Source organism: Crocodylus porosus, unplaced genomic scaffold, assembly GCF_001723895.1.
Source record: "Crocodylus porosus isolate Cpor-Errol unplaced genomic scaffold, CroPor_comp1, whole genome shotgun sequence".
Classification (NCBI taxonomy): Eukaryota; Metazoa; Chordata; order Crocodylia; family Crocodylidae; genus Crocodylus; species Crocodylus porosus.
Window position 1 is genome coordinate 53,976,158 of NW_017728947.1, and position 20,015 is coordinate 53,996,172.

At 41.4% G+C, this 20,015-nt stretch overlaps 1 protein-coding gene across 1 annotated transcript in view; it reads left to right on the top strand.

The window, feature by feature from the left end:
* The window catches only part of SPTBN5 (spectrin beta, non-erythrocytic 5), a 151,274-nt gene that overhangs the window by 122,906 nt on the left and 8,353 nt on the right, over positions 1-20,015 (top strand). Inside the window, exons 53-66 of the mRNA XM_019551043.1 lie at positions 646-858; positions 1,208-1,404; positions 3,255-3,459; positions 4,235-4,429; positions 5,111-5,266; positions 6,945-7,162; positions 8,708-8,897; positions 10,070-10,246; positions 12,792-12,896; positions 14,001-14,597; positions 18,048-18,119; positions 18,367-18,453; positions 18,964-19,055; positions 19,290-19,375. Coding sequence (XP_019406588.1) covers positions 646-858; positions 1,208-1,404; positions 3,255-3,459; positions 4,235-4,429; positions 5,111-5,266; positions 6,945-7,162; positions 8,708-8,897; positions 10,070-10,246; positions 12,792-12,896; positions 14,001-14,597; positions 18,048-18,119; positions 18,367-18,453; positions 18,964-19,055; positions 19,290-19,375 — 2,590 coding nt within the window. The remainder of the gene's footprint in view (positions 1-645; positions 859-1,207; positions 1,405-3,254; positions 3,460-4,234; positions 4,430-5,110; positions 5,267-6,944; positions 7,163-8,707; positions 8,898-10,069; positions 10,247-12,791; positions 12,897-14,000; positions 14,598-18,047; positions 18,120-18,366; positions 18,454-18,963; positions 19,056-19,289; positions 19,376-20,015) is intronic.

Sequence of the window (20,015 nt, forward strand, 5' to 3'; positions counted from 1 at the left end):
GCATGGGCATACACATCTATGTGCTCAGATATGAATTTGATTGATTTGGGAAATCTCAGACATCTTCAAACACTTGAACCAAAGAGAGTGTTTGCATTGTGCTTTAAGGAGTTTTGTTCCCCTATGATTATCACTTTCTCTTGGCTCCATAAATGGAAATATCCGTTTTACAAAGTTGTGTTTCCCAAAATGGTGTTGAAGAGCCAGAAATGCTGATTGGCAGCAAAGTTGATAGAACGCTGGAGCTCTTTCTTAGAAATACTTTAACTAATGAAGCATGAATCAAGCATACTCAAGCATGCTCAGGGTGACAGCAGGTGTTGTTAGGTGGTTGTTACTGGTAGCAGGGATTTGTGGCTGGGGTTGTTTATCTCACAAGCTTGAGGAGGTTTGCATCAGGATCTGAACTTTGCAGCTACACTCAATCTACATTCAATCTCCAAAACTGGGCCAAACAAAACTCTGAATCCAAATGCTCCTCTCTTTTGGGAAAACTATCTTAGTGCAAACTTTGCAGCTCTGGCCAATCTTTAAGTATGAGAAATATATTGATTGTATGAATACCTTGATGTGATGAAGTACAGAATATGAGTAGAAAAGTCTCTATTTCTTACATTTTTGGGTTTTTTTATTTGTTCTTTCCAGAACTTAGAAAGTGAGATTAGCAGCCATGAAGCTCTGACAAAAGTGGTAATCAATACAGGACATAAGATGATACGAGGGGGACACTTTGCCTCCCAGGAAATTATGGAAAGTTTGAAGAAACTTGAGGATTCTGTGGAAAACTTGAAGGATGAGGCTAAACAGAGGAGGAAGAGGCTTATGCAGTCATGTGAGACCCAACAATTCCTTGCTGAGGTAAGGAAGACTCATGAAGTAATTAGATACTCCACACTGATGAATGCTTGAGAGTACTGAGACTGGAGCAACACTAAACCAGAATCCAAAACCATTATTGTGATTTTTCCACATTGTCAAACAGGTGAGAAATGAGAACCATTTCTCCACTTGGCACAGTGAAAGAACTACTGCAGAACTATATGGATCAAGTTTAGTCTCTCAATTTTTCAGAATGGCAACTGTAGTACTGCACTGCAAGGATGCATCTAAGTTGCTGTCTGTTTTCACCTTCAGGTCTCTTTGGGTTTTATTGCTTTCCAGTTTTCTTTCTCTTGAGTGTTCAGGTTTATCCCTATATTTCTTATAGCTTCTGGAAGTTGAGTCTTGGATGGCAGAAAGGGGGTTTATCCTGGAGACTTCTGATTATGGGAAGAATGAAGAATCCACTGAGGCCTTGCTTCGCCAACTGGAAGCTGCCAAGCTGGATATGGAAGCGTTCAAGCCCCGGGTTGAGAAGCTACAGGAGACTGGCACTATCCTAACAAACAGTGACAACCCAGAAAGGTAGGAAAATGCAAACAGATGGTAGTTCCCTTTCCATCAGAAACCTGCTAGAAAGGCAAAACCAAAAACAGTGGATTGTAAATCTTTCAATGAATCTCTTAGCTAGGGACAGAAATTATACATAAACTGGTTCAAGTGATTGGAAACCAGTTCAAAGCTGTAACACAACAGAAGTTCAGTGCAGGTAAACTGCTTTCAAAATGGCAAAAAAAGGTTTAAGATAAACCTGGATAGATGTAGTATCAGACTTAACTGATTTAGGTTAAATCTGTTTATTGAACTTCTCTGCCAGATCCCCTCCAGATTCAAGTTAACTCATAGTCCCCCAGCATCCCAGGATGCTTTGCACCTCCTCCACAAACTCCCCCTCACAGGCCCAAGCTGTCTGATCCAACAGAGCAGAGAGGTATGCTCTAGCACCCCCCAGCTTCTGGCCTGGGCCACCACAAGCATGTGGCTGCATTTGTGGAATCAAAAGTGAATGTTTGTTCACTTGCTTATTGGTTCAATCTACACAGTTTAGACTAACCTGCAAAGATTGAACAATTCAGCCTCAGGCATCCATCTGTACTTCACCCTACAGACATTATCTGTAGGGGATGTGAATCCCCTTCTCATGTTGCAACAAGAAATAACATAAGTACATAAGGGGTGAGCATCAAGATCTGGGGGAACACCTGTTCACCAGAGCACCCCAGGGGATGACAAGGTCCAGTAGTCACAAACTCCTGCAAGACCGTTTTAAGCTAGACATAAGGAAAAACTTCTTTACTGTCCGAGCCCCCCAAGGCCTGGAACAGACTCCCCCTAGAGGTGGTGCAAGCACCTACTCTGGACACTTTTAAGAAATAGTTGGATGCTTATCTTGCTGGGATCCTTTGACCATACCTAACTTGCTACCCCTTGGGCAGGGGGCTGGACCTGCTGATCTTATGAGGTCTTTTCCAGCCCTAATGTCTATGAAATCTATGACACTTGTTAATTGTAATGATTTCTTGTTGTTCAGAAAATACAACAGAACCTCACAAAGTAGCAATCAAAGGGTAAGCAATTGTAGTCTGCCTAGTCCTAGATATTCTCATCCAGTCCTCATGCACTTAAAGGAGCAAAAAGCACCATGCTTGGGAAAGCAAATCAGTTTTCTTCACAGTCATAATTTCTCTTTACAATGTACTCCTATACTAGGAGAAAGGAGATGAAAAGCGGCAGCCCCCTAGCATACGTTATTTTAACTTCCTGAACCAAATGATTCTATATGTATAAAGGGCTTAGTCCATCTGTCTGTGTGCCTGTCCCTAATGCTTTTGGGGGGTGTGGCTCCTGGTGAGGTGTGGCTCCAGCCAGTGCTGCGTCAAGAATGCCTGTCAAGAATGATGGGCGGGGCATGGCTCCAATGGAGTAGGCCAGGCGGACACGGAGCAGGAGGGTGGTGCAGGGCTGGATATGGAGCAGGGAGAAGTGGGGGTGGCACAGGACCAGACTTGAGGTGTGGGACAGGGGTGATGCGCAGCTGGAAGCAGAGTGGCAGCAGTACGGAGTGGTGAGTAGCGGCGGCAGCCACATGCAAGCTTCTTCCCCTCTGCTCTTGGGCGGTGGCAGGGGCACAGGGTGCTGGCTGGCAGCGCTCCGCCCCTGCATGCTGTCACCACCCCTGTCATTCTTGATGGGCAATTGACTAGTTCTTACATATTCATCATAACTCACCTGATTACTGGATTGACCCTTTTCTACTTATCCAAGAAGCTGTAAGTTCCAAGTGTGACAAACGAGACAAAGAAGCAGTAGAAATATTCTTCACCAGTAAAATATCTTGCACACAATGACATGGCTTCTGGTTGTTATTTTTGCAGTCCAGCCATATTTTTGAAACTCCAGGCTGTACTAGCGGACTACAAGTCTCTCCTGCAGAGGGCTGAAACCCAGAAGAAATGCCTGCAGGAACAATGCCAACTGTTTCAGTTTGAGAGAGAGATCCAATTGGTGGATGCCTGGCTTTCTAGCAAACAAGCTGTAGCAACATCAGATGAGTATGGTCAGGACTTGGCTGATGTGGAGGTAAGAGGCTTCCTATTTAATGAAGCAGGAAAATGTTAGTTTATTGTGTTTCTATTTGTTGGCCCTGGAACCCAATATAGAGACAAAATGAAACAATATCAACCTCTCTTCATCATGAAATTTAGGTCTTGATTTCTACCTTGCTTATTCATATTCAGGGCCCTTTTAAGCACTGTCCACCAGGGGAGAAAAATTAAGGTTATCACAGAGCTCATACAAGCTTTTTCTCTTTAGTGAGGAACCTCCAAAATGTAGGCTGTACTGGTGAGAGAGGAGACAGGGTTTGACACTGAGGATGAAAACTTGCAGTATTCTGAGGGATAGCCCTAAGAGAGAGCATCATACCACTACCTGTTTACTTCTTTTCTGAAGAAACAGTGGTGCTAGCTGATATAGTTTATAATTGCCCACTGATAATTTTACTAAATGAATGCTTTCAAAAATACTACATATAAAAGGCTGAACAGCTGGTTGTTCTTAATGACATATCATTCCATCAAGGATGCAGGCAATTTTCTCTGTCAGAAGTAAGGGTAGATTTGCACCTTTATAGATTCACTAATTCAGATAATAAGCTTTCACAATAGAGGGCTTAATTTCTCATGGCAAGGGGTGCTTATTCTGAGAACAAGTGCAAGATATCTGGGTTCAAGTGATTTGCTGTTGTGTTGTGGTTATTGGCAGCGGGAGAAACTCTCCTTACCTCTTATATAGCAGTAGGATTGAGTCACAAGTCCTTGGTATCTGATTCAACCTCCCCATCCTTACTCTGCAGGTGCTGCAGGAAAAGTTTGAAGATTTTGTAAAGGAGGTAAAACCTCTGGGATATTCCAAAGTATCTTCAATAAATGAATTAGCATCCAGCCTAAGTAAAGAAGGCCTCAGCCAGATAGAAGATGTCCAGAAGAGGACACAGAGGATCAATGATACATGGGAGAAACTATGCCAAGCCATCCAGGCAAGAACTGAGGTATGAAAATGAATGATTGCACACTGAGGTTCCTAACCATTCCTGCTTCCTTTCTGACTTCTAAGACCAATGAACTATCATTAGTGGAAAGTATGTGTTGTAGCTGTGAAGAGGTTATTTTATGAAATTATCATTCAGGAGAGTTATTGCCTTATAGCCATTGTTTGCCTATATAATACATTTCAAAGATGTAATGTTATCTTTAAGTATTACTACATATCTTTTAGGTAAAACTTAAAACTGAAATAATGGTGTGAGATCCACTTTCCTGGACCTATTCCACTATCTCCTGTTCCCCTCTACCTCCTGCAGTTTCAGACCCACATAGGAACACAGAGGAGGGGCCAGGTTTTGAAACAGTGTGCAGTTATGCTGTCAGTGTAACATATTGGATGTCTTTAACTGTTTGCTTCCTATCATAGGCTTTGTAAGTCATGCACCAGGTTAGAACACTGTCTTAAGAACCACCTATTTGTTTAAAAACAAATCCTTTAATCCATGGAATAAAAGTGGATTTGTGTTATAGTATCTTTAAATGTATCCCAAAACAAATAGACCACCCCCCCACCGCAAAAAAACCTAAGTTTGCATTCATTAATGTATAAGGTCAGAATCTCCTAGAAACAAAAGCAATGTGTGTTGCAAGGATGACTCTTCTGAGAAACATTTTCTTTGCTTTAGAATCTCAAAGCAGCTCAACATGTTCACCAGTATGACCATGATATAGATGAGCTAAAGGGATGGATGCAGGAGAAAGAGGCAGTAGTGGACATAAATGATTATGGATATGACCTGCCAGGTGTACAGACCCTTCTCAGCCAGCTTGAGGGAGTGGAGGTAAGCAAGTCTGCCTTGAAACAGTGACAGAAACACATAAGAAGAACAGAACAAAGAGGCTTGTATGTGGTTAGATAATATCCTGGGGCATTCTATCAGCAAATCAACAAAAGATGACTGGTTTGGTACTGAATGATCTATAGCACCTCAGTGCAAGAGGCCTTTCTTCCTTTTCTTACCACTGTGATGCAGTATTATTATTTTTTCTTGCATATTTCACTTCTCATTATGAGCTCCTGCATTGAATTCCAAACTAAACTTGTAGGGTGACTTCAAATCCATAGTTAGAAATGGATGAGGTATCTGCACTACTGCAATTAGAGCTGCAAGAATAAATGACTTCTTGGTTTGGGGGCAGAAAAGAAAAAGAAAGCAAATATTTCAGATCAACCTAAACCCAACTTTTTAAAAAACTTTTTGGGGAAATGAAAAAAAAAATCCTTTTTATTTTTGGGCATATTTAACAAAATCCAAGGTTTAGATTAACAAACCCAACAAAGAGCTTGTGCCTCACTAAGTATCTTAAGACCATAGTTGGGATGGTCCCCTGCAGGAGCGCAATGGCTCATCATTCCTTTTCACCTATGGCCGAGTGACAAGGATGCTTACAAGAGATGTAGGACACTAAGGGTTCAAATAATCTTCCTTGTCAAATTCATAAATAGCTTGGGATGAACCAGCAATGCATTTAACAGCAAAAACAGTATCCTGAAGTATTTTAGCCCTAACTAGCAATGCCAGCGACTGACATCATCCAGGACTGGTAGCTTGAGGCTGAACAAGATACCAACAGGGCTTGGTATTTGGTATTGCTATGGAAGAGGTCCAGGGTGAATTCTGAAATTTGGCTTCTGGTTCCCTAAGCCAGCAGCTGCTGCTAGACCTGTAGAGTAATACACTTAGTCCCAGAAAGATTGGTAAGCCTAAACTTTGCTGTGTCTGCGTTCCCTTTTTTGCAACTCAGAAGATGCTGACAGGTTCTGACCTGGGTTGGTAGTCGGTATCTCTGGCCTTTAGGCCACATGAAGAACAAGCTAAAATATTAAGAAGACCCCTAAGCATCGCTTTGGGATGCTGCAGAGGTGAGAACATGAAGGACTTCCTCAAGATTCCTTCTCAAAATAAAATCAGATTGATTTTTAAGCAGATTTTCTGCTGTGAGTTGCTGCACAATAACTTCCCTGTCTCTCTTTTTCTTCTAGTCACTATGCTCCTTCCCCTTCCTCCAAAACCAGTTCTAATATCACAGACTTGCAATGTAGGCCAACATACCTGCCCCCACCATTTTGTGTTGATCCAACAACTTCTTCCCCTAGCCTCCCCAGGAAGGACACCTGTTACCCAAGAAACACAATTTTCACAGACTTTGGAAAGAGAATCCCCAAGGCTAGATGATGTCTTTCGTGTCTTAAAAATAGCACTTCACAATGGCTCTGAACAAGCTTGTTCAATGGAGAACCCAGAAGAGCACTAGAAGGAAGCTAAGAGCACATAAAAAGCACAAGTAATGAGATTTTTTCTTCCTGTAAGAAATCAATGGGATGAAAGGTTCCTACACGATCTTGAACAGACTTTGAATACTGCTTTTGTCAGTATTTCCCTCCAATGCCAGTGCTGGCTGAAGCTGAACTTGGTACTTCGTGTTTGGTTTTGTGATCAGTCTTCTTCTGTGTTTCAGAGAGATCTAGCTGCCATCATGAAAGCATTGGAGCGAATTCGAGGGGAGGCTAGGCACCTCAGCCATCTGTACCCTCAGGTGAAGGAAAACATTATGGAGAGACTCACAGAGGTGAATGAGTGCTGGGAAAATCTGGACAGGAAATTCCTAGAGAGGAAGAAGAGGCTGAACCAGGCAGAACAGGTCCAGGTCTACTTCAATGACTGCAGAGAACTGATGTACGTGTGTGGTGCCCTCTCTTTTAACAAGCAGGCATTATTTCTTGTATTCCTTAATAGATTTCTAAATTTGGCACTTGGCATGTCCCACTCCTACCCCAGTCTCTCTTTAACTAACTTAACAGGTCTCTTTGAATAATAGCACAAAGCATCCTCTCAGCTGCAATGGCTAGAGTGGATCCCACTTAGATTCAAACTAGTCAGGTTTTCTTGAGCCTATGCCATATCAGTTATGTCTCACAGATAAAACCATACTACTGCTCCAGCCAATGTGTTACACATCCACCAGTTTTAGACACACTCAACTAGACTGTATGAAATGTACCCAGGGCAGTTCTCTCTCATCCTTTGCCCACCTCCTCCCCTTCAAACTTCTGGTTTCCAGAGGCAGAAACAGCAACAAACAGCAACCAGGTATCCTGGATTCCAAAATATTCTAGAAACTGTAGTTTTCTAGAGTAGCAGTGGAATTTGCTGCTGTGGGGATACATCTTCACCACCTTTTTTGCCACTGAAGCCCGTGTCAAAAAAGCAAAAAAAATTCAGATTTCAGCAGCAAAAAGTCAGTTTTATTCTCTCCCCAGCAGAAATGAACTTCACTGACACTCTACAAAACTGATTCCCAGAGTGCCTTGTATGACATGACACACGCTGCTTGTGCCAGCTGCTTCCTGCACCTGACAAGTACGAGTAAAGTATGTGATGGCAGCATAAGGCCTTCCCAAATTCTGCCTGGCTTGCTGGTGCCCCTGTCCTTAGACAGTGCCCAGGACATGTGCCTTTCTCGCCCACCCCATGTTGCTGCTAATACATAGTCTGAATTGTTTTATAGATATATGCACATATTCATATGTGCATATTCATATGTGAATATAATATAAAGATGTGCATGTTCACGCAGCTACAAGGCAGAATGTCAGCTAATATAAACGATCTTGGCTGTACTGAAACTCCAGTGGAGATACCTTGTCTTACATTAATTGAGGTTTTGACCCTATAGATGCAGGGGCTTTTGCCTAAATTTTTGTGTAATTATGTTTATACAGATGCATGCCTTGTATGTGTTTTAAGTATTCTTGTGTCTGGCAATATGTTGGCCTTAAGTATGAATGTATGTAGAAAAGCACGTGAATGTGTATAATATTTACTCTTGAATGCTTGTATTTGTATGAGTTCCTATTTTAAGCATTCAAATGTGTATAGTATTTGTCACGTGTGTATACATGATGCCAGGTATATACCTGGCTGTGCTTTCACACTGTAGTGTGAGCTGTAGGTATATAAAAACATAAGAGTGTAACATACAAATGTAACCAAGCTGGAAACATAGCCAAGAACATATAAATGAAACCAAGCTGGAGTGTGTGTAAGTATGTACCAGTGAGTACACAGATTTGTCTTTTGTATGAAAATAAGGGTTTGTATATCTGTGTCCATATCAGATGTGAATATATGAGTTTGTGTGTGCCTGTGTGTGTGAATCATTCCACTTGTGCCATCAGGAATTGTCAGTGATCAATACCTCCTTCTGACCCATTTCTATAGGGTCTGGGCCAACGAGATGTATGCACTGGTGATATCTGAGGAACTGGCAAGTGAAGTTCTTGGTGCTGAACTCCTGATTAAGCGCCACGAGGAATACAAGCGTGAAATAGAGAAGCAGTGGCTAAAATATGAAGAAATGCAGCAGACTGGGAACAACCTGGTGAAGGATGGACATTTCATGTCAATGGAGGTATGCTGATAATGGGTAAAACAGGTTGAAAATCAGAACTGGCTAAGAAGACATGCTTAATGGGCCAGTGCCTTGATTCCAAATAGTACCAATAGTTCCAATAGCATCGCTCCAAGATCACACCAGATATTGTACCATGTGCCATATCTAAAGGTGTGACACATGGTACAATATTCAGTAAATCTTCAGAGCCCCTCTCACATATTTACACATGCACATGTAGTCAGCCTCCATACCACCTCTCCTTTAAGAAGGAGAAATCAGAGAGGACGACCAAGTTCTTTAGCATTCAAAATAACAACATTTAAAATAATAATTGTCCAGGACAAGTGAAACACCTTTTAGAGTTGTTTCTATTTTCACCAAAATTAATTCTGAAGCTTACCTGTACTATTTCAACAATAACTAGATTTAAATGTTGTTATTTGTTGTGTTTTTGCTATGCTAGAGAAGTATATGATGCTACCATGGGAAATACATTTCATACAAAAAACATCCTTTAGACCTCATTGTTTAAATACACTGCAATACAAAGCAGAACAAATACATATTGGAGTGAGGTCTTTAAACTTGTCCAAGAACATGCAGTTTACCTAGAGTTGTATGAAGAAAAAAGGAGAGAGAAACTAATTTGAAAAAATATTATGATCCTGTTATCTGTGTAACTTTAGACTTTGACCTTTACAATGGCCCCAAGGTTGTCTTAAGACTGTAAGTAGATCCAGAGATCACAAGATTGAAAGCATCCTCAGAATTTGTGAAAGATCCCATTACTGTTGCAAATTGTTGCTGTAGAGAAAACTAAACCATTTTCCACTGCTCTTAAAACATTCAGGATTCTCAGACTGTGGGCAGCTGGATTTGTTTGTATTCTTATTGCTTCAGTATTACAAACTATTCTTGGAATTAAGTGTGGTCTTGAAAAGATAAGTAGCAGAATATTGTTCATACAGTATGTGGAATATGTGCATAGATATGGTATGGACATGTGGACTAAATTAAAACAGCCAGGCAAAAGGAGGAATCAAACTTCCTTTCTAAATTAAACTGGCACCACAAACTTCATTCGAGGACTCATTATGAGTCACAAGGTCAGATTACATGTTACTTGGCTGTCAGATGAAAGTCTAATTGGATTTTTTCTCCCTTTATTACAAATGTTGCTTTCCTAGATTGAAGAAAAATTGTCAGAGCTGTCAGAGCTGATGAAGAAGGTAAGGGAGAGCTGGGACCTGAGAAAAAAGCTATATGAGGAAAACTGGGAGATCCAGTTACTACGGAGAGAGCTAGAGCAAGCAGAAGCATGGCTGACTGCCAAGGAGAGCTTTCTCTCAGATCCAAGTTATGGGGTGAGTAGGAACAGTGTAACACTATTAAAATACCTTTTTGCATATGCAGACAACTTGGAGTATGCTCCATCTCAGACAACCCTCCCTCTTTGCCTACTCAGGGATTCTGTATTAACTTAATCACAGTCTAAACACTAATGGCTGAGTAATGCAGCTTTGGGATTCCAGAAAGGCAAGTGCTACGCCTTTTAAAGGAGTTAACTTAGGCCAGGGGCAATAGCCTGTGGAGTAGTGTAGGAAGGAGGACTGGAAAAAATTCTTACTCATTTCTTAGACTAATCAGATATCCAAAAGAACATTCTTAAAACTTCATATCAAGATAAAAACCTGGTTTGAAGGAAAAAAAGATGTTTCCCCACACCCTATTAATTTTAGATACAGGAGCACTTTAAATAGGTAGCTTTTGTTGCTACGTCTACAATTTCTTATTCTCACTTCATCTGCAACAGCCTTTTCTCTTCGATGACCATGTTACAATGGTTGCAAGGGTGGACCAATAGTCATGCACTGAATTACAAAGCCCCCAGAGATGGGGTAAGATTTCCCATAAACTGCGATCCAAGGGTGCAGACAGATGTGCAACTCCCTAGTCTAACTCATGGCACTTCACAGAAAGTGCCATGAATTAGACAGATCTTCTAGACCCAATAGATGTTAGGTGGGGGAGTGGGGAATCAAGCTTCAATTTGAAGTCAAGTCAGGGAGAAATGCTATGTCTCTGGAGCCTTTTCCCCTAAATCCACCCCCCGCTACTGGCCCCCTGTGCTGTCTTGGGGTAAGAGGGGCAAAAGGCAGAGGAGGTAGATCCATTCTGGGGTTTCTCCAGCCTGCACTGGAGTGAGGGAAGGGAGTGTGGATTGGACCCCCTCACTTTGAGAGAGCTCCGATCCACCCGCACCACCTTCCAGTGCCGGCTAGACAGCCCACAGAATGAGTTCCCTCTACTCCCATCCCTCCACTCTGAAAACAGCAACAGGAGCAGGGCAGGGCTGTGTCAGTCCAGCCCTTCTCCCAGCACATGCAGACACAAGTTAATGAAGGTGCTCCACTTCTGAGCACCTTCATTTGAACCCTCATGTAATGAGGATTTAGATTGTTGTGGGATTGGGCCCTTTTCAAGTACTCTGAAGCTATATACTTGTGTTAGGTCATGGCTGAAGAGCAGTTTCAGGGGCCAAATTATAAAAAATTACCACTTCTGTCTGTGCTTCAAATATTTAATTTAGATACCAGTGGTTACAATACAGACACCACAATACCACAGAAAAATAACAATACCATATTGCAGTCATAGTAGTACTGCTGCTAAGTCAATAGTATACCATAGAGAAGAGAGGGACAAAGTGTTGCAACAACTACAGTTTTATCAAGCTACTAAAGAGGCTTGAAAAATATCACCCAGCCCTGAAAAGGTATGAACTGGCAGTCATTTTTAGGCACTACAAAAATATAGCACTATGGGGTCATACAGGAATTCCAGCCTTATGGCTGAAGTGCTACAAATTCTTCTCCAAAGTCAGGGAAGAACAGGGACCTACTCCTCAGTCCCTCATCCCCAGGGGAGCCAGATCACTGCTCTCTCTCTCCTGCTGAGAAGCTGTCAGCAATCAGCTACTGATCTCTTACCCTAACCCTTGCTAGAACCCTGGCTCCACCCTAAACCTAACCCTTCCCATACCTCCCTGCTTCACTGAACAGTTGATCACTGTGCAGCTGTCACAGCAGCAGAGACCTGTATTGGTGGCCACTGCCATTTCACTAGCCCCTGCAAGTGCTGGCCTCTGCTGACTGTGGCAGCTGCAAAAGAACCACCCTTGCCTGCTCTGCTTACCCACTGTGGCCAACAGACCAGCAGCCAACTTCTGAATGGGCTGATGAAATGTTGTTGGGGGTAGTAGGGTCCCAGCAGGGTTCTCTGCCATCTCACTGCTGGCTGCGCCAGCACAGAGCCCTTGGAGGGAGAAGGGAGAACAGAGCACTGCAGGGTACTGGGCATTATAGAGACCCCTGTAGTGCTAGTTGTAACTGTAGAAGCACTACATGCAGTATTACAATATATTGCCATCCTGAGAACTTCCGTTTTGAAAGAAGTACTGTTTTGAAAGGGGCACCACAGTCACCTTCTTTGTAGTGCCACAAACAACTTGAATGCAAGTACACTCAATTTTGTAGCACTACAAAGGACATATGTACTGCTACAAATGTAATGCCCCTCTATGGCCAACAATGCTATTTTCCATGGTGGCCATTAAGATAGATTATAGTATGGATGCTGATGGCTAACAGGCACTGATGGTGGAGAGAGAAATATCTTCAACAAATCCCATGTCTTTAGGTACCTCATTCAGGCCATGAACCATGGATCATATTTTTAGAAGCACAGGAAATTTTCAAGGTCAACCAGGGTATGTAGACACTTAGCTCCTATTAACTTCAAAGGAAGTTATTTGACTAAGTAGGGTAGTTGACTGAAAATCTCAGCCTTAGTCTTCCATTTACTTGTCTAACTGGATTCCTGCCTCTATTGTTGATTTTTTTGGCTTAGGGTTCTGTGTCTGAAGTTGAGGAGCTACTGAAGAAACACCAAGACTTTGAGAAGATGCTTGCAGCTCAAGAAGAGAAGTTTGCCCAGCTGAACAGGAAGACAAAGGTGAGGTGAAGAAGGTTGACGAAACTGTAAATGATGTAGGGGCTTGTCACAAAGTTGCCCCTGTAAGGAGGCTAGGGACTCAGCCTAATGACCGGAAATAGGCATGCTAGGAAAATCAGGAGTAGACTGTGGATCAAAAGTTGCCAGGTAGACTGGAGAAGACTCCAGCATGGGCAGATTTGGAAGATGAAGCTCTGCCAAGAGCAGCAAGGAGGACTATGGGGAGAGGGAGCAGAGGGGAAGCAGATAGTTCAGTTGTTTAGGGTCCCTTGTCCTGGAAACCCCTAGGATATGATGAGTTTGAGTCCCTCCTATGCAGATACGCTACAAAGGAATCCAGTGACTACCACTACTAAAGGGAGCATGACGAGACATGATTGCCGCAAAAGGGGTGATTTGGAGTCTTATCTGAAGGGATAAAAATTGCAGCAACTTAACAGTGACAGAAGCTAGTAAATAGCTAAGGGGAAAATGGGACAGCAGTATGATCTGACACTATATGAAGTAACCTTGCTACAGAGCTTTAAGCAAAACGTTTTCTATTTGTTTCCCCAAGAACTTTCCTCCCAATTTTTTGCAATCACCATGGTGTAAGATATTCAACAAAGCATAGTTTGTGTAGTTTCACACAAAGGGCTGAGAATTAGTGTGCTCATGTCTGCTGTTGCATTTTCCTGCTCAGATTAGAAGAGACAGAATTTGCTAAATGAGGGAACAGACTCCTCTTTTCTAGAGAATCTCGTGAAAACTGTTCCAAATGAATATTGTTTATGGAGCAAAGCTGAAGAAGCCAAGCCACGCTGTAGTACCACATGGGAATTCTGTATCAAAAATGCTGGGTCTAACTATTCAGCAAGAGTTAATAATCTCTTACCAGAGACTCACTGACTTCAATGTTTATGGTTCCTATGAACTATTCCAGTGGTGATACTGATGCCACTGCCCTCCTGTTTATGAAAGATTTGCTGCAATTTTTAGTAAGATATTAAAGATACATTTCCAAAGCTGATCCTGTATTAAAAATAAAATGTGTGTGTGTGCGCACGCGTTCGCATACTCAGGTACATAGATTATTTCACACAATGTCATCTTTCTGTCATGCAGAGGGAAATGAAGCTCCTCCAACAGACTGACACTGAGGAAAGTGGGCAGAAGGAAAAGGGAAAACTCATTCGGATCCCCTCTCTAAGAAGAAAGCCCTCAGACAAAAAGTTCCCATCCTCAAGACTAATAGAGATAAAGAGCACCCAACCATTGCCATCCAAGTCCTTTCCTAGTCTTGCCTTGAGGAGCCCCCTGGAAACTATTTTCTCTCCAGTCCAAACGTCTCCAGACACATTTAAGAAATTCAGTTACGGAGAAGTCCCACTGATGGTGAGCAGTACTAATGGAGAGATGAAAGTTGAGAGGACGCCCAGTGAGACTAGTTTTCCTTCTACACCAAAGCCAATGAGTCCACATGCTATGACTTCAGGAAGCCCTGTTTCTCAGAAGCCTTCTCTTTTACCTTCCATTCCAATATCCAAGCAATCTATCAGCAGTTTCACTGACCTCGTATCAGACCATAAAAAACATGTTGGAAACAGTCCCCTATTTGACCTAGAAACAAAGGTAGCCATGACTTCACCTGGTCCTGGCCAGAGGTCTCCAAATTTACCACAGTCCAGTTTCTCCTTTGAGAGATCAGCGAATGACTTCTCGGTAAGTTCTGAGCATCAGTGGTGTAACTTGGGTGGGATGACTTGGGCAGTTGCTCCAGGCAGCAACTTTCGGTGGAGGGAAGAGTGGAAAAAAGCAGCTATCAGCAAAACAATCACACCAGCAGCAATGGTGGCAACCAGAAGTCACCACTACTTCTGTGTGTGGCAGCTGTCCTGGGTGCCCAGCTGTGGTGTTACACTGCTGCTGAGCCACCTTTGTTGTCAGAACCCACACAGCCACTCCATGGGTGTAATACCCAGATGCATATTATATGGCAAAAATAAATATGAAAAGACTATAAAGATGAGCCACATACCCAAAGTTTCCAACAGCTCCCCCACAGATCTATATGCAAGAAACAGCAAATGGCTCTTTACATACTTGCTAAATTATCTGGAAAGATATACGTATGAAGCAATATGTACCAGAAGCTTAAGCAGCCTTTATAAATAGTTCATTTTGATGGAAATTGCTGTTTACTAACAGGCAACAAAGTATTATTCCCTCCCTTTAAAATGAGCATATTGCTCATGAAAACTTATTTCCCTAGGGCCAGGAAGCAGTTGCTCCACCTCGTATATTTACATATTCTTGGCAAGATATTTCATTCCTATGGTGAGATTCTTAGGTTAAATTTCTTCCAGTAAGATTTCAGCTGAATTTATATCCTAGAAAATCTTGTCTTGTATCTTGTCATATATCATGCCTTGACTTTACTGAAAAAAATAACATTAAAATAAGACTGTCTCGAATGAAAAATGCAGATATTCTCTCATAGAGCCAAACCTTTGTCTGCTGGAGACGTATTTGCATACAAAAACTAGACTGACACAAATTGCATGCACTAAATCTCTTATTCGCTTGCACAAATAATATGTCGTGTCCAGTGATCTCATACTTTATATACCTTGTAGGTTTTCTTGCAATTACTTGATTTGTATACACACGTATTGAGGGTCTTTGTGTAAGATTAGAAGGAAGCTGATACATGAAAAGAAGTGAATTAATTGTGCAGCCAATAATAACCTTTGCTATTAAAAACATTTCTATGTGGTATTATATATAAAAATAAATGTGGTGTGTTTGCTAAGTCAAATACATACATAAGAAAGGGCAGATGAGTGGCTAGTTGAAAAGAAAAAAAAGACATTCCATCTCCTGAGAATTTCTGAGGTTGACATTTTTCTTTAATTCCAAAACAGGATAAAAAGTCAACATCTCATGAGAAAAAACATCTGACATATATTTTATCTGAACCTTATTGTTTCAATTTTAGAAGAGATAATGAAATTTAAAACAAAACATTTTAATTAATTCCCATAATTTTTTTTAACAAAACCAAGGTGTTCTTTAAGAGCAGTCTGATTTTGTCAAATCAGCATTTTCCAAGTGGAGGAAAATTGGATTGTGAACACTTTATTTAGCCCTCTTGTGTATATAACTTTGATTACATAATCCCATGCTTCTTTTTTTATTGAGATGCGGCACACCTTTTCCCAGTGAGTTGTAGATCTATTTGCTGACAGCAGAATTATGAGATTCGGGAATGCTGGTTTGTGTTCAAGGTTCTCAGGCGAGTGTGTTCTAGAGGTCACAGGGTTGCTTCTCTATGTCACCACCCCAGTCCCCTCCAAGTATACACTGAGTTTTATGTTCACCCCAGTCTCCCAAAACCAGCCTACCTACCACTCCATTCATTTAGTTCCTCATCCCACTCATATTTTCACTCTTCCCACACCCACAAGGCTTCTTTTCCCAGTCCAAGTCTCTTTCCTGACTCCTTTTGCCAGTCTTTTTTAACATTAACAGAGCCATATGTTTTTTCCACATATATTATTCTGAAACACAGTTCAACCAGTTTGGCTTCTTTTTCCCCAAAAAATGAGTTTGAAGCGTAAGCACAATATGGAAAATTTCAATTGGAAAGATTAGCAATTGGAAAGGCTGTAAGTAAATTAAAATAGGTTATCATGGAAGATATTGGGCAGCCTTGATTGTACAAGCATCATTACCTGAACCCCTGAAAAAGAAGAATATACGGCTTCTTTTTTTCTCTATTGTCAATATCTGTATAGTCCAACACCCACTTCTGACTGTTACATAAATTTATATTGCTAAATAATATCAAAAAAGGACTTTTTTTGGAACAGCATCAAGAAAACAATGATAGAACGTTAGCTTTAGTTGTATTAAGAGACCTATAGTATCGAATTCCAGGATTACTTTGTAGACCCATAACAAAACACTATTTACATTATACTTAAAATATATTATCCACTGGTTTTATTGCCTTGTTATAAATGTAAAAATAGGTTAACAGAATGCAGAGATAACAAAAATACGGCAACTGAGATGAACAACAGAGGGATTTGCATACAAGGGAGGTATTGACAATGCTAAATCATTAGTACTAAGAGAGGTACCTAAACTAGTTAAATTCTATTATAAAATTTATGATCTATGATAACTGGAACTAGGGAAGATATGGAACATAAGTAAAAAAGAATTGAAGGGAATATTAGAAGTGAATATATGGGAAGTATTTTAAGCAATGCATATTTAACTTATGGAACTCATTGCCACAGGTGATGGTGGAGGCAAATAGCGTTACCAGGTTCATAAAGGGATTATATAAATTTATGGATGATAGAGCTATGAATAGCCATTGTATAGAATGGTTGGCAGTTTTTCTTCTGGCATCTCTAAACCAATAATGGTGGAGGCCAGAGTGGGTTTCATATATGGGATAGATCACTTAAGATGTATCTGGTTCAATGCTGTCCCTCTATAGCATCTGCTTCTGCCACTCTCAGAGTCAGGATGCTGGGCTAGGTGCACCATTGGCCTGACCTAGTATGGCACTTCTTACATTCTTAAAGTAATATAAATGACTTAGTTCCCCATGAGTACATAATAAAAAGTCCTGGAGATGTATTAGAAGAACTTACTGAGAAAGTGTTATGAAATACTTTGACCATTTAATTAATGGTTTTGAGTTGTAGGTGTGCAAGTTGGCATCCAAATGCATAAAACTGTTTATATTTCTCTAGTGTTCTCGTGTGCCTTAGAATGCCAGAGCAAAATCCTTACACAGATTTTGGGTCAGGCAACTTCTGGATAATTCTCACTCTATCTGGTGTTGAATTAATCCTCATTTTTAGGATTCATACAGAAACACATGATATTGTTACATTATTTTTATACTCCAAGAAATGGAATGGGCAGACTGGAAAAGAAACCTTAAGTGGCAGTCTCATGATCACATTGTTCAGGATAGGTCAAAATATTTTCATTTGGGTAATAAACTACATTTGTGTTTGTGATTCACAGGTTTCCAAATTCTTTGGTTGCTTCTGAAATTGTTGACATACGTTTGAAGACTTCCTCAGAGTCAAATAGTAATGCCTTTGTGTGTATGTGTTTTGTTTTGTTTTGTTTTGTTTTTTTCAGGTTTCCATGAGTCTCCGGAGCATGGAGGGGTTACTAGAAAAGAGAGACCAGCTACTTCCAGGAAGAAAACTGGTAAGAGCAAATGCACTCAGTTTCTGTTCAGCCCCCTTTCCTTGACTTCTGACTAAATGGCTAAAGGACTTGACTGGGTCAGAGTCAACTGTCCCTGTGGAGAAATTCAGAACTGACGGCTTTGTTTGACTATTGACTGAGTGCAGCCTAGGGTGGCAGGGCTTAAACTGCATAGATAGGAGAGATAATACTAATCTATTTGCAGATAAAGCCATTAATTATATTGTCACGATCTTTATTCACATAGCCAACATCAAGATCTTGGAAATCCTGCTATGTGAAACTCAGCGGAAAAACACTTGACTTCTACAATAATGAAAAACAAGCAGCTCAGGTAATTTGTTTCTTAGATCTTGCAGGTAATCTTCAAAGTTGCCTTAAATTTGTTTCATATTCTAAATAGTCAATATTTTTAAAAGTAATCATAAACAATCAAATCAGTTGTCTTTGCTGTTGATTGAGGAAAGGGTTTTTTATGTTTCATACATCAGTTGATCAAAATTTACTGTCTAATAAGCATAGGTTCTAACTAAGATAGAGAAATATGTTTGGGGGTTTAATATGTGCCTTTAAGATGCAATGAAGTATGAGTACTTCATCATGTATAAAAGGTGCATCTTGTAGAGTTCTTGCTACTAGGGGAACTAGTCAGATGGCAGGGCAAAGTGGTGCCCCTGAACTTGTTCAGAGAGGCATGAGTTTTTGTAGGTTACAGCCTAGTTTGTGTTAAGATTAGTGAGAGAGACGGTATCAGCATATACTCACATTCACATTGCAGGTTTGAGATTCAATTCTAAAAGAAAGGATGCTTAAAACATTCATTCATAATTGCTTTCTTCTTCAGAATATAACCACAATCTTGAGTGTCAGTGTTGAGGGTGCCCAGTGTGAGAAGTTGACTGGCTACATCAGGAAAAACAACACCTTCAGTTTACGGTAAACCACATGGATAGATGTGATAGCAAAACCTGTATGGATACTCTCTAGTGTTGCATGTATTCACAGCCATACTAATACAAGTCTAGCCTAGAAACAGATATTGTGGGATGCACATGAAGGGTGCTGGCTGTGTAGGAATTTCAGGTATTGCAATTCCTATCACACTCAACAGTAATAATGTAAAAGCTGAAACTAAGTGTATGGCCATCCTTGTATCTTTACTATTCATAGGCTGATTGATGGTTCAGAGTTCTACTTCTCAGCCCCTTCTCAAAAGCTGATGGATGACTGGATACAGGCCCTGAGGAATAATATGGGTAGGTCCTGATTCATTTTGTCTTGTTTAGCAAGTGATGAAAGGGAAAGGGGAGAAGCGCTGTAAAGGATGATGAAATAAAAAGCAATCCCTATTTTGCTGCTTTTCCTTGAAATGTGTTTGAGGTCTCATTTGACTCCTCTAGACAACAGCATATGCCATGGCATTTTACAGCTTGACACATGGGCTAAGGGCAGACATTCAAAAATGCCTGAATTGATTCACTTGTTGTTTCCACAGAGCCCTCCCTGCTTCCACCCCACCATCCTGGGGAAAGGTGGTGGGGGAAGAGTCCCCCCTCCAACATGGAACAGAGCCTCAGCATAGCCCCGCTAAGGTGAAGGTGGCAGGGAGAAGGGTTAATTCCTCCCTCCGTCCCTTCTGCCTTGCAGCCAGGCTGTACCAGCCCCAGGGGCCACCACCACAGCCCCCTCGTCTCTGTTTCCCAACAAACAGGCAGACCCTGACAACTGCCAGGGGCTTAAGCACCGGGAGTGCAGACGCAGGACCCGGACAACCGCCAGGGGCTTAAGCACCGGGAGTGCGGACGCAGGACCCGGACAACCGCCAGGGGCTTAAGCCTCCATCAAGTGCCCCCACCACCAGGGATTAAGCCTCCAAGGAGTGCCCCCCCCACCTGG